We start from the raw sequence: 15,138 nt of genomic DNA, 5'->3' as shown, positions 1-15,138 counted from the left end.
TAAGTCTCCTCATTTGAAATCCTTCCCTACTACTTGCACCCCCTGCCCCCACTAATCATCTATTTAATTTTCCCCTAACGTGGCTACTGTTTCCATCCGATACCTACCATACCATGATCTGCAGAAGTGGGGCACAGTACTAACACAGAGCTTTATTTCGCAAAATGGTTGCTACTCAAAATGTGTCTATGGATGAAGTAAGAGATCTTTTCTTTCTTAGTCTGATATGCAGGTGATGTGTACCCAACCTCTTTTCCCCACTATATCAAACCTGAATGTGTCAACTCCAAACTATATTACAAACCATAGTGAAGAAACAGGTCTAGTATCAACATTACACTAATGTCTGCATGCAGTGTGCAGGTTTGTCAATATTGTTTTTGGACAGTTTGTCGCATCTCTAACTGAGAACCATCCCTTTTTAACATTAAAAAAACCTTGATTGTGGCTCCCATGAGAAATTTAGACAGGGATCATGTCCAAAAAAAAGCACGGCTTGTAAATTGATAAGAATGGAAAGAGAATGGCATTTCCAAGGACACCACCTCTCCACTAACCTCGCAGCTTGCGAGACCCTTAACCCTAACCCAACCCAATAAGCAGTCCAGAGCTGTCTGAATGTGATCCAAGAAGGCAGCCAAAAAGTAAGATGTTCTCGCTTGGAAAAACATTCTAGTATTTAGGGTTGAAATCTTGCTACCTTCCAGCAGACCCTTTTTATGGCCTCAGTTGTTGACTTCACTGTAAGAGCAGATAGACTGGATGAACAGGAAAGCAGAAGTCCCAGCAACAGAAGGACAAAATATCAAGTCTAGATTGAAGTTACATTGCTTTCTCAGTTTGAAAAGGTCGAGTTATGCATAAGAAACCCATACAGTGAGGTCATCCCCCTGTACCCCTGCAGTTGAACACAGTAGGCCATTTCCTCCCTTCACTGCAAGAGACTTGCACATTCATTTATTTAAAACAAATGTGAAAACTTTTGTTTCAGTGGGAAGGTTAAGAACAATAAACAAGTAAAAAACAAACAAGGAAATTATTATAACTAGAAGCAACACAAACATCTGAAAACATCACCTATAAAAATAGGCTTAGAGTTAAAAAAACAAAACCACCAAAAAATCAACCCCCGCACAAAACCCCTATCTTGATAGCACTGCTACTCCAGTCTTGCTCAATGAGATAAATGGGCATAACACTGCTGGAAAAAGGAACAGATATATAAGCCTCAAGCCCTAGCAAGTGGATTTGCTTAAGAGTTCCACTGTAAAGGTTTTGCCTCAGGAAAAAAAAGGATGGTTACTATATAAAAGCAACTCCTATTCAGAAACTGCCAGGGAAATATGCAGCTATATGAGAACAGAGAGCAGCTTCTCTAAATGAAGATAGTGCACAGTATTATTAGCTTGATACTTAAATTCTGGAGTTTTCCTCATTCTTTTTGTGGTAGAAAATGCTTAGTTAAGACAATTGTAGGATACAGACATTCAGATTAATCTTGCTAACTGATCTGTCTCCCACAGATTCCTTAAGGTAGTGTTTTATATGATGTAACAGCACTTAATACAGTATTAAATATTCAATACCAGAAGCTCTCACTTACAAGTAGTTATTCCTGCAAACATCTCAGCAAACCTAGGATCCCTCTCCTGGGAGAAGATTGCATCTGGCTTCTCCACTGACTTTCCACCCTCGTGAACATTAGCTGGTATGCTTGGAACAGGCACCTGTTGTTCACATATAAAAAGGAAAACATAACTGTCTCCACCATATTTGGCACCAGAACCTCAGGTACAGTCGCAATGTATTTGTATTATATTCAACACCACAGTCAATTTGTGCATGAAAGAACAGAGACTAAGATAAAGATCTATCCAGCGTTATCACCTGAGATAAGTCATAAGATGACAACCCATCCCTCTGATGCACTTCAAGCTCTGCTTGCTGTTGCTGAAGTTGTCTGCAAAATGGGAGGAAATAAGATAATTAAGTTACAAAAAGGAATGGGCTTGGCCCATTCCCCTTTACATTCTCTTAACAATATGACAAGCAAATGAAACAGCTCTCAAGAATATCTGCTGGCAAGCCCTTTCCTGGAAAAGCACACTATTATTAACGCTTTCTTGTTGAGAAAATCTTTGCCACGCATAGTCTGGGTGTACAGGACAGGGCTGCACCCTTGATTTCCCATCAACTTCACAGTGAGTAAGCAACACAGGATAGAGCCCAACCCTTCCCTAAATGATATATTGTGACAGTGTCTCTCGGGTATTTTTACATTTAAAGATCACTAGGCAGACCCTTTTCTTGCTCCTACTGAATGAGAGCAAAATTGCTGTTGGCTTGAATGAAAGCAGGATCAAGCCTAGTCAAATGACCAAGAGGAAGCATTATTTCCTCACTTAGTTCACAAGCAGATTATGCCAACAGGTTAAATGACCTATAGGCAGAAACTGCTGAGAATGCATAGTTAGCTATCAGAGGTTGTAGGGGACCAAAGAAACAAATACAGTATAACCTCATAAATCCTCGGGACCCAGCACCTGCTGGAAATTTGAAAATTCTGGTTTTTTTGAAACCGGGGGGTGGGGAGCAAAGGGGGGAGCTTGAAAAGTGCCGGATTTTTGAGAATTCTGGATTTTTGATATCTGGATTTATGAGGTTATACTATACTGAAAAAATACAGTGGTAAGAAATTGGCGAGGCAATAATGAAAAGAAAGAAAAGCTTATTGTGTGCAAAACCATTCTTAGCAATCAACCCATTAAACATGATATAGGTTCATTTGTCTGCATCGTAACCTGCATTCTATTTATTCTCCAAATGCTTTCTGAGGCAGAACATCTCAAGAAATAAATTATTTTTATATTTACAGAAGACATTTTATAAAATCCATTTCAGTCAACAACTGCTAAAAAAACACGAGTCTCATTTTAAACCTGAGAAGAATGAAGAAATTATGTAATTTAAATGAATAAGAACCCCTGCAGGTAATAGCCTTAATCCAATTATTAAAACTAGAAAAATTAAATGTGCAATACCAACAGAAAATACTTCAAAAGAAACGGACAGAGTCAATAAACATTAGGGGAAACATGCCAGCATAAGGCAACTCAATTTGTCAAAACCTTCTCTGTAAATCCTTGAAACACAGACATAATTTGTGTTCAGTGTCAGGCACTGTTACTTAACTACAATGAACCAGATAAAGTTATCTGAAACCTTGAGATACAACTGGCTGTATTTATAGTCTACAGAAGGTCCAGGGGAACTGGGGGGGTAGGGGAGGAGGGAAGACACAACATGATGATATAATCTTATTAACTATAATAGCTTACGTAAGGTACAAGTCATATATATTATATATATTTTATATCCAAAATAATATACTAAATATATTAAGAGGCATGGTAAAGGCCATATATACATATACATATATACATACATATATACACATGCTCTTTACCATGCCTTTTAATATATTTAGTTCCTTCTGCACCAGTTCTTCACCCTGTTTGATTGCCTTTTAAAGACATAACCTCAGCCTTTAATTAATGCCTTTTTAAATATCTGGATCGGTGACAGCAGTTAACTCTATATCAATTTTAGAAGTTTCCCAAAACATACCACTAATCATGCAAAATGCAACCGTAGAATAGAACTTTCTTTTATGGGGCTAAAATATGAACAGGTTAAAATTAAATGGGAAAATTCTAGAGATTGCAGGGTCGTGATTTTGCCTTTAAAATCTATTCTTGCATAAGTAAACTGCTTGACTCCTTTCATAGATTAGATAAGTAGAAATCTTATCAGTCTAATACGGTCCAAGAAAATATGGTTATCATGAGGTGGGTCAAGATAGTGAATGGAGAAGTGATCCTCACAAAACTGGGGCCAAACTCAGAGGGCTTTGACTACTAGGACAAAGATCTTGAATAGGCCTTTTTTTTTTTTTTTTTTTTTTTTTTTTTTTTTTTTTTTTTTTTTTTAATATACTCTGTGGAGCCAGAGTGAAGTACACAAAAGATATGTTCATGCTAACCTGTGCTACTGAAAATGCCAACGTTTGTACCAGGTGGAGCCTTTGTACTAGTTGGGGCTCCCAGGGATCCCTGTGGGACCTCAATGCACAGATCACTATGGCCAGTTCTGTGTCTATATCCACTAGGATCACCATTTAATATTTTAGCTATCCACTCCAGGTGGAAAGAAATGTGTGTTTTTTTGAAATGGTGGCTACTTGCACATCCATTAATATGGAAGGTCCAGAAGGAGCTGCAAGTTAACATAAAAAATCTGGGCAGATGCTTTTGAGAATGGGGGAGTGGAATAGCTTTAAACTAACTGATCTTTTTCTAAATGCTGACCTTTGGCTAACTACTGAGAAGACTGGGAAACAGGTCTGTTCCCATTTAGCATAAAGGAGATGTAGAGTTTAGTGCTGTTATACTGTTGTATGGTCCCAACAGCTCTCCTGACTTCTGTACATACTGGTGTACATAACGTATTTCTTCACATACCATATACCCTTTGCCAAAAAATCAGCACACTGCTGCCCCTCTCCCTTCCACCCCAAGTTGGGGTGCATGTCTTAAGTGGGGAAGATGATTCTCCACCTGGAACAGAAACACCCTGCTTTGATTCTTGCTCCACCAAGCAGCAGCACTGGCATTTCCATTCAGGCAGCAGAGGGAGTCAATGGCCTTTATGGGTCACTGTTCTTCACTCCAAAGGTGTTAATGATTGCCTTTCCCTTTTAACGGTCTTGGTGTTCCACTAATCATGCTAATCTTTCTTTTGGCAATTTTGCATCCTACTTGCTACTCCTGGTTTCTGCCCTCCTGTTACATACTCCTGGAGACTCTTTAGCTCTTTTCAAAGTCCACTCCTGGAGATGAGTCTTCTGCAACAGCTAGGGTTTCAACTTTTGGTTAAACAGGAAAGGGAAGGTGAATGAGCTGAAGATTCAGCTCTGTCCCTGCTCGATGCAGTCATAATAACTCTATGCAGTCAAAAACTCTTTTTTCTTTATTCTGACTGCCCAAAAAGATGTGTGCATCTTATTTGGGGGTGGGAGATATGAAAAAATATGGAAAATATTGACTGTTACATAGCAGAAGACATCTCCAATAACGGCTTTGGAGACGGAGAAATACTTGCCCAAAACTATATGGGTTTGGTTTAAGGCAAAGGCCTAGAGTCATCTCAGGGCATTATGAGTTTGAAACTTTATCCTCTTAAAAAGCAGGACAGAACTATGTGACAATCAAGAAACACTTCAGGCTACATACCCTTCCTTAACTTAACGCTGTTCTACAGAATACCATCTTTTATCTGAATTTCTTGCCTCCGATAGCTGAAGAGAAGTGAGGAGGATAAAATGTGACTTGCAATGGTTTTGTTATTACTTCCTGTCTTTGGTCACAACTACTGAGATTATTTATTTATGGCCTAGGGGCTCAGAGACCTGTGACCCTCACACCATGGTCTAAAACTTATTGTGTCCTGTACCCTGCTACTAGGGACATATTGACAGGAAAACCGAAGCCAAAGCTACAACCTGGGAATGAAAATTAGAACAATCAGACTGACAGGCAAATAAAATTCCTGTATGTAACACCCAGTGCTTCAGGCTGTTGCATTCTCCTGAAGGGCCAGTTGGCCCAAGTGATAGGAACGGCAAGCCATTAGGCCCTTGTCTCAAGAAGATACTACAGCTGCAGATGCGTCAGTGGAAGGAAAGGTGTTTCCAGATGCTAAGGATGTGGAGCTCAAAGGTCAGTTGCTTTGTGGGTGGTGACAGTTTCAGACCCTATTTAGAAGCATACTTTAAAGCTTGCCCATCACTAGTGAGAATGAAAACCACTCAAATTTCAAATGATTGGAGACATACTGCCAGACAAATTCAAATGAGACGTTACGTGCATATCTTTCACAAGGAGTAAAAGGGAATGGTGGGATCCTGTCCCTTGCAGTCTTCAAACCAGATGGTAGTATAGGCATGAGGACCACCCAGACCTTCGATGCATATACCTGGACAGGAATTTTTGGAGGAGTGGAGGCTGCCCTAACTGTTCATCCTCCCTTTAGGCCACTAAGACAGAATCCAAAGACCAGACTGAGTCCACGACTGTAGCTGCATAAGTACCTGGGAATCAAACCCAGGTTTCCCGTGTGATAGACAAGGATTCTACCACTGAACCACAGGGGACTCCTTCAAACCAGATGGTACTTTCTGGAACATACGTTAGACAAATTGGAAATTACAGGGGAGAAATGTTCTGGCCTGACACAAATACTCTAAATATTTCTTTTGGCTTCAATGTCTAGAAAAATATAACAGACTACTTTTTGTATCATATTTTGCAAAAAGAAAAGTTAGCTCTCAGGTTATCAGAGGACGATGAGTTTCCCTTGTTATTTTATCAAACAGAAGGGGAATTTCTAAAAATTAATTCTGTCCGTAGAAAGATTTATTATTAAGAAAGCAGAACACACATGGTTTTCCAGTAAAACTCCAGGAGGTAATTTAATTACAGAAAATCTATGAGGGAGTTTTTCCAAACACCATTCTTTGGAGCATAAAGACCCATTATAAATTTGTTGTTAATTCAAAAGCTAATTACACTGGTTTCAATTATTTTTACCATCAACTATCTAGTGCGTGTATCAATAAACAGTACTTTAGGTCTCTTTTATTATGCATAAAGTATGTTTTCTTGATTCACCCACAGATATACAAATAAGCCACACAAAACAGCATACTTAATTAATACCATTTATTTTGCAAGCACTTGTCTAACACTTTTCCACCCTTCTCTATTTGAAAATGCTCATCAGTAAGACTTATTAAGCTACAACACAAATATCAATGAGCCCACAAAGCTAACTGCAAATCCAGTTTACCAGAAAAAACAAATATTTGAGTACATCTTCACTGCACTGGATTTTGTGTCAACAAGGCAACACATGATTCAGATTAAAATTTACGAATATTGCAACATGATATTTTAAACCTTATGGAAAAGGTGTAATGTTTCTGAGTGAAGCTGCACTAGGAATCTTGCTACTGCCATTAGTCTCAATATTCCCTATCAGTCTGCCCTTTTGAATGAGTAAGCATTACTAAGGACCTACTTAATTTGTGGTTTTGTGGATTTCACGGACACCGCGAAATCTGGGACCGTCTGTGAAGTCAACAACAACAAAAGCATTAAATAAATAAAATGCTGGACTGGGAAGCCAGATGTCCTTTCTGCCAGGAGGGGACGGTGCCAGCTGGCAGGGTGGCACCAAGGGCAGCAGACAAGATGGCAACTGCCTCCTGGTCCTCCTCCCCCTGCCAGGGCTTCTCCGCCAATCAGTGCTGAGGGGCGGTCCCACACAAAAGTCGGCCAGCAATCACGATGGCAGCCATCCCTTGATCCCATTCCCTCCCAGGGTCTCTCCATCAATCAGCGCTGACTGCAGAATTAGAACTTTATGCCACATAAACCCACGAAAACTGGTAAGTCCTCCTGCAATTTAGGCAGTCCTCTAATCATTACACACCTTTGTTCATTACATTTCCAAATCGGATATGTAAGGATTGGAGCAGCCAGGGTGGTTTCAGTAAAACCCAATCATCTTGTGTTGCTTTGCAAGTGAAAGCCAACACCACCCAGGTTTTCATTTTAGACTCATGGCTTAGAGAAAGCAGTGAAAGAAAGATTTTCTGGCTAACAGATGATAGCCAACATAGCAAGTGGTATATTGTCTGGGTCAATAGAGAGTTCTGCATAATTGCTGGAATTCCTGGCTCACTATCCGATGGTGTGTGAAACTAGGAAATCCTCTGACTTGACACAGGTGCTCGATGAATCTAAAGGATCGGATAACTAATATTGAGTTGTTGAAGTAAACGCTGGCAAAGAAGGCTTTATACAAAATCTCCCTTTCAAAATGGAGATATTTTTAGGTGAATATGTTCTTTGTATAAATGCTAGACTTACCAGATGGTTGTCCTACCTTCACAGAGGTCAAGAAGAATATGAATTTCTAGAGTGGCCAATTTTCTCAGTGAAGAACAGACTTTGTACACAAGCTATCCTCCTCAGTCTGTTTTATTTACAATAGTGGCACAAAGTTCCTTTTACTACTTTGAATAAAGAGGAACTAACAGAAAAAGCAGCAGCAGAGCATAACAGTGTTTTTAAGAAATTCCACTTTGCAGGTCACTATAAAATCTGTCTCTTTTTATGCAAGCTTGTTGTTTCCCTACTAAAGTTATTATAACTAAAGGATAAAGATCCTACTACAACCTGATCAAATAGCCCACAAGTGGCAGAAAGATGAGAAATTAAAGTTTTACTATCTCTATTATGGACCTGTAATCTCTCTAGCTCTGTTACGTATGAATCTGAAGCACCCAGTGATTCACACAGCATTCTGTTCCTGGTTGTGACCTGTATGGATCATTCAGACGAAGGCAACGTTTCCATCAAAGAACCTTGTTGCATGAGTCTAGAATTTGTTCATATGTACAAAGAAATACACGTCAACTGGGAATACAAAAATGAAAATATTAACATCTGCAACGGTCAGAAAACAAACCATTTCTGCTCTCAATACACACAGGATTTCAGAACTTGTTCACTCAGTCCAGGCGAGGTGGGAGTCATTCAAATGCAAAACAGTCTCTGTACATTAAATCTCACTCACAATTTTCTCTCAGGAAATCAGAGTATTAATAAAACAGGAAGATGTGGTGAGGGAAAGTCTAATATACGGCTCTCCTTTTCAGAAGAGCATAGCACAAATGCTAAACATTAAATGCTTCATTTTTCCAGGAAGTTTCTTTTGGATGATTATATCCAAAAGAAACTCAGCAAACTTTTAAACAAGAAACCAAGCGACCGTTTGAACCTAATGTTTAATTATTCTTCTATATAGAAATCGAGGTTGGAAAGTCATCTGTTACAGGGCCCAAAAGAAGTGGGGGGGGAGGGTGGAACCCAACTATGATCATCACTGCCCTCTGCAGTCCTTTTGGAAAACTTAAACAGAATTTAGGGACCAATATAAAAATGAAAGTTTTCTATTAACAGGCTATAATACACAAGCACCAATGAATCTTAAAAGAAAATAAATGTATACATTTGGAACAGAATGGAATTTACATTTTCCCAGAGCCTTATCTAAAAAATGTAGGGCAATTTTTTCCCACCCCACATCTTGATTCTAGGGTGATTAGTAGGGATGTGAAAAATGGGCTGTATTTGATTCGGATTTGGCTCAAATTGGGAACAGCGATTCCATTTGGCTGAATCTGAATCTGAAGATCGATGCTGATTCAGAGAATCAGCGATTCAGCTATAGACACAGCTTTGAATGTTTTCTCTACATACCTTGAGGTACCAGGCATGGCTCATGAATGCTGTGATGGTGGGGCAGATGGAGTGTCCCACAGGAGCACGGGGGTCCCCCCACGTGCTCAGCAGTGGACCTCGAAGTGGACTGGAAGTACTTCTGGTTCACTTCCAGGTCCGCCCAGGAGTGTGCTGGGGGGCCCCACCACGCCCTCCCAAGCTTGGCAATTGGCCTGAGGGGGACCCCAGGTGCTCCCCGAGATCCAGGGGCACTAAGCCAGGGGGAGTGTCCCCCATGCACTCTGCGGTGGACCCAGAAGTGGATTGGAAATGCTTCTGGTCCACTTCTGGGTCTGCTGCTGAGCATGCTGGGGACCCCCCACACTCCTGCGGGACGCTCCATCCGTCCCAGCATTGCAGCACTCATGAGCCTCGCTGGTACCTTGAGGTACGTAGAAAAAACATTTAAAGGTGTGTCTATGTCCGAATTATCGAATCTCTTGGAATCGAATTCAACTTGGAGAGATTAAAGGATTTTCTGATTCTATTCAGATTCGGCCACCAAATCGAATCAACAACTGAAGCTTTGCACAGCCCTAGTGATTATCAAATGCATAAACAAATCAAACTGTCTGATTTCTCATGCACAACTGTTTATAGCTATTATAGAGAATATTGTGACTATTGTGTCTTTAGGTCACACAGGTTATTCAGGCCAATATCCTTTGCAGATTACTGTCAGTATATGCAAAGTAGGTGCAAAATCACTGCATCACATCCATGAGTCATACAAAATGCAGCAATGGAACTGGATGTTAATTCTGAAAATGTGTTCCTTAAGATGTTGAGTGTCATGTGTATGCAAGTGATTAGAGGGTGGAAGTCATTAGAACTAAAACAATTCACACCCTGTGCTAAAATATCCAGAAAATCTTAATTCAGTATGTGCCTTGAGTAATAAAGAAACACACTGAGCATAACAAGATCTACTGAGACATTATGGTAAAAATACCACTGTGCGCATCTTTTTGGAGGACGGAGGGAATGGAGGATATAATCAGAACAAGACATGGATAAATATGTGTTCCTCCTAATATAGTACTTAAAGTTTTAAGCTTTAAAAAGCAGATTTATATCGTCTCATATGTCTCCACAGAAGTAAGGAAGGCAAGACATATTTAGTGATATCATCTTGTATAAAAGATGAAAAGGAAACATCCTCCATTGAATGAACAGCAGCCAATTTCCAAATTACGGCTACATCTCTGGTTTGTTTTCAAAACTTACTAAAGATAGATAGGACAAGATCCAGAAACTGGCACAATCTTATTCACCCCAGTAGATACTAGGATGCTAATATGTGCAGTCTAGAGGAGTCCTTTCACAGCAGTAAAAACTAGGTATTCCAGAGGTCAAACTTAGACCTCAAGACTTCTGGAATAAAAGCCTAGTTAGAGCAGTCAGGATCCAGTTTCCAGCAGCTGCCTATAATGCTGGATGCCTCTTCTTGCATACGTTAATGATTAGGAACAGACATGTGGAAATGCACTCTTTTTGCCCACACAAATATATTTGTATGTGCTAGTCAGACTGGGGGACAACTGTCTCTCTGACTGCTATATCCAGGACGTATTTGCGCTAAATAAAAACCACAACCACTTCTTCAGGAACAATGGTTCGGATATGTGAAAATGAGGATATTGAGAGTAAGACTAGAAATTTGACCTCTATGGTTTCACTGTGAAGCAGGCTTGGACAACTTTCATAAGCAACAATACAGAAAATGGGGATCTCAGAGGAAATAAGTATGTATTTCTCATATCAGAGGAAAGAATATAGCACGTGTTTATAACATACAAACTCCAAAGCCACGGGAGACTTTGTTGTGCTACTGAACCTCTCAGAGAACATCTACGTTAGTTAAGTGCTTGTTCAGCATTCCATTCTCCATCCTAACAGCTCTATGCTTTGAATCTAGGCATTTTCCTTTGGGTTAACACTTCACAAAAACCACAGCTCAGTCCAGAAGCACATAAAAGATCAAGCTCATCTTACAATAAAAGCCACAAGTGAAGAAACACATTTAAAACCCCCTATAAAATAATGGTTTTATTCTTCCTAGATTTGCTTCAACAGCTGCTGGCTTAGAGAGTGTCAGCAGCTTCATGAAGTTATGCACTGATTGAGGCACTGCTGGATTCTTAGGGATGTTTTTCCTTTGCAAGCACTTCCCAGATATCAACTTTCGGATTAGACACCCACTTAGTGACATAGTTAATGAATTCTGCACAGCATAACTTAAGACACACAGTAACTTGAACATATGGCTTTCTGACCCTGACAAGTCATTGCATATGCTCAGCCCCCATCCTAAGGTAAGATTCTGATTCTCTTCTCACCCCAGATTCAAAGGGAGCCATGCTGACACTCATAGCCAATGCAATGTTCAGTGTTAGAAGCCAATATGCTCCCACCCCACTCTATTCAGGCTCCATTTGAAAGCTCTCACTGACTCAAAAACAGTAGGGATGACTCAAGAAAATAAGGACAAACTACAACTGGGATGGAATGACAATACATAAGAGACTGAACACCGATATGAGAGGGTGCCATTCTTTGGAAGTGGTTCCCCAGCTTTCTCTTTGTGCTTATGAACAGTGAGGCCCTTTCTCCAGAATCTCTACAGACCTAAACTGATTTCAGACTAGCTTTCAAGAGGCAAAAGTCACTGAAGCTTGTTACTCACTGCCTACGTTATTCTGTTCAGGGCAGATGTTCTGCTGTTGGAGGCCTGGCTACTAGATTAGAACGAAATGGGTCAGGCTTGTTGGCCTTTTCTGGTTAAATAAATTATAGCTGATTATCTCTGACTCACCTAGACATTGGTTACAGACACACCGTAGGTTACAGAATTAAACAGAAACCTCTACTTGTTCGCTCTTGTAACACATACTAGTACAGATCAATTAAACTGGAAACAGGTAATCATGAGAATCTGCACTTGAGTTTTTACCTGGTTTATAATAGTATATAATGCGACTAGATTAGATGTTCTAAAGAGAGAGTATATGAGATCCACAAAAAACACGTACTTAACATTAGTGTTGGTGCAAATTATGTATTCAATCTCATCAGAATAAGGATTCTGAAAAGTGAAGCTGCTGGTCCTGATCAACATCCATTCCCGATTTTTGGTACGAAAACGATACATCACAGATAGGACTTGGCCTTTCAGTTTCACCACCTGTAAAAGTATTTGTAAAGGTTACTGACAACAGACTATTATCTGACATACAAGCAAACACCACAATAAGGTGAGATTGTACAAAAACAAAGACAGAAGAGGAATAAGCACAACCACCCAAAGCCACTCTGTTTGCAGTTAGCTCCTTCAGGAGTAAACCAGTATTAAATTATATCTGCTTCCAATTTGAATGCCAGTACGGTATGCACTCAAGGATTTCGCTTTCAGCCCACCATCAAGGGATTAAAACCCTGGTTTAACATGCAACACATTAACATGTTTTGATAGGAATCAAATTGCACCATCTTTTCCAAGTACAAATATTTTCAAATAAATCACAAGGAAACTCTGTACAGCATGCAGAAACAAATGTCCACAAGATAAAAGATCATTGTATTACAGTGTCTCATTATCTGCTTCTTCATCTGGATTCTTAGGTCCCTGACAGACCTTGGATTTAAGACACGATTAACTGGTTAATCGCATCTTAAGTAGTGACCTGGCCACACATTCATTCAATTACTGCCATGATAAAACAAGGAATAAGCCACAAAGGTATCATGCAAAATATGTGCAATAACGTTGCTGTTGGTTCCTATCACGCCTTTAATTGAACATATGGTCAGTGCTCCCAGCCTCCAGAGCACACCAGACCCCTTCAAGGCTCCAGAGGCTGAGAGCACTGGTTAGCTGGGGGTTTCCAGCCACGGGGTGGAGCCTTTGGCTCTGAGGAACTCCCGCAGTTGGGAACATCCATCAGCTGATCAGGGCACTCAGCCAAAGGCTCCCCTGTGCTTTCCCTACTGGAGGCCCCAATCAGTAGGGACTTACTTAATTTGTGGGTTTGCAAATTTTGTGGAAACCATGAAATCTAGGACTGTCTGCGAAATCCATGAAATTAACCAAAAAACTCAATCAAAATAGAAAGATGGCTCCCCAGTGGGAGCCAGTGGTCCTTGCTACTAGCGGGGGAAGGCGCTGGCTGGCATGAAGGGCAAAGATGTTAGGGCAGCTGCCCACTCATCCCTTCTCACCCTGCCAGGGCCTCTCCACCAATCAGTGCCGAGGGGCGGGGTTGCTGTGGAATGCCTGCAAAAATCAGCTCTGTGTGCTTGCCACAATTTAAGTAGGTTCCTGCCAATCAGCTGGAGGGCTCCCAGTCAGGGGAGCACACTGCAGCCAAGCTTGCTACTTGCCAGTGCAGGGGGAGCCTCCAGTCATGACCTTGGGCTCCCCCTGAACCAGCAACATGGTGCAATGGGATCTGATGCTTGAACACACAATCACCCCTTATGCCATACACATGTGGTATGGCAGGAAGCATCATCATTGGGATCATGCACCAGATTCCATTGAACTTTTAATTTAATGTCTGTCTGCAGCCTTAGCTACAGATCATAGTTGTGATGCACCAAACAATTTAATAGCAGCAGAAAGCTCCTAAAGTCTTTGGAGTCTTACAAAATAGACCTAGTTATTAGGGCTGTGCGAAGCTTCAGTCCCCGATTCAATTTGGCGGAGATTTGGCCCGATTTGGTGGCCGAATCTCCAAATCTGAATCAAGTCAGGGGACCCTTTAATCTTTCCGAATCGAATCAGAAAGATTTGGAGACAGACACAGCTTTAAATGTTTTTGCTATGTACCTTGAGGTAGCAGGTGGCTTGTGAATGCTGTGATGTTGGGGGCGCATGGGGTGTCCCACAGAAGCGTGGGGGGTCTCCAGCGTGCACAGCAGCAGACCCGGAAGTGGACCAGAAGCACTTAAGCACTTCTGGTCCACTTCTGGGTCTGCTGGAGAGTGTGTGGGGCAGGAGGGGGCCCTCCGTGCCACCCCCCAGCTTAGCAACTGGTGCCTCCTGGGTCTTGGGGGGGCAACTGGGGTCCCCCCATGGCCAACTGCCAAGTCAGGGGTATGGCGGGGCCCCCCAGTGCACTCCTGGGCAGATCCAGAAGTGGACCAGAAGTATTTCCGGTCCACTTCCGAGTTTACTGCCAAGGACATGGAGGCCCCCCCCCCCACGCTCCTGTGGGACGCTCCATCCACCCCAGCATCACAGCATTCACAAGCTGCGCTGGTACCTCGAGGTTCGTAGAAAAAACATTTAAAGCTGTGTCTATGTCTGAATCGCTGATTCTCTGAATCAGCATCGAATCTTCAGATCTGGATTTGGCCGAATGGAATCAGGGAGAGCGATCCAAATCAATGAATTTAACTACTGTCCCTGATTCGGGCCAAATCCGGTTCTGAATCGTATAGGGCCCGCTTCACACACCCTTACTGGTTATTTGTCACAAAGTGATTCTTTCAGTGTTATGCCTGAATATTGTGTCAGAGGAAGTAAGTCACAGAATTGTAGAAGTCGGGTCAGAAGGGACCTTGTAGATCTTCAAGACTGACCCCCTGCCTGGGCAGGAGAAAAACTGGGCTCAGATGACTCCAGCCAGGTAGGCATCAAGCCTCCTCTTAAAGACCCCCAGGGTAGGAGCCAGCACCACTTCCCTTGGAAGTTGGTTCCAGATCCTAGCCGCCCTGACTGTGAAGTAGT

At 41.4% G+C, this 15,138-nt stretch overlaps 1 protein-coding gene across 2 annotated transcripts in view; it reads right to left on the bottom strand.

The window, feature by feature from the left end:
• ARNT2 (aryl hydrocarbon receptor nuclear translocator 2) overlaps positions 1–15,138 on the bottom strand; it is a 174,447-nt gene that overhangs the window by 23,189 nt on the left and 136,120 nt on the right. For both annotated transcript variants that reach the window (XM_019504098.1, XM_019504099.1), the window contains 3 exons: positions 12,440–12,591; positions 1,888–1,960; positions 1,604–1,727 (listed from right to left, as the gene is read on the bottom strand). In XM_019504098.1, coding sequence (XP_019359643.1) covers positions 1,604–1,727; positions 1,888–1,960; positions 12,440–12,591 — 349 coding nt within the window. The remainder of the gene's footprint in view (positions 1–1,603; positions 1,728–1,887; positions 1,961–12,439; positions 12,592–15,138) is intronic.

This window comes from Gavialis gangeticus, unplaced genomic scaffold (assembly GCF_001723915.1).
Source record: "Gavialis gangeticus isolate Ggan-Ray unplaced genomic scaffold, GavGan_comp1, whole genome shotgun sequence".
Lineage (NCBI taxonomy): Eukaryota > Metazoa > Chordata > Crocodylia > Gavialidae > Gavialis > Gavialis gangeticus.
This window is presented reverse-complemented; position numbering and strand designations above follow the sequence as displayed.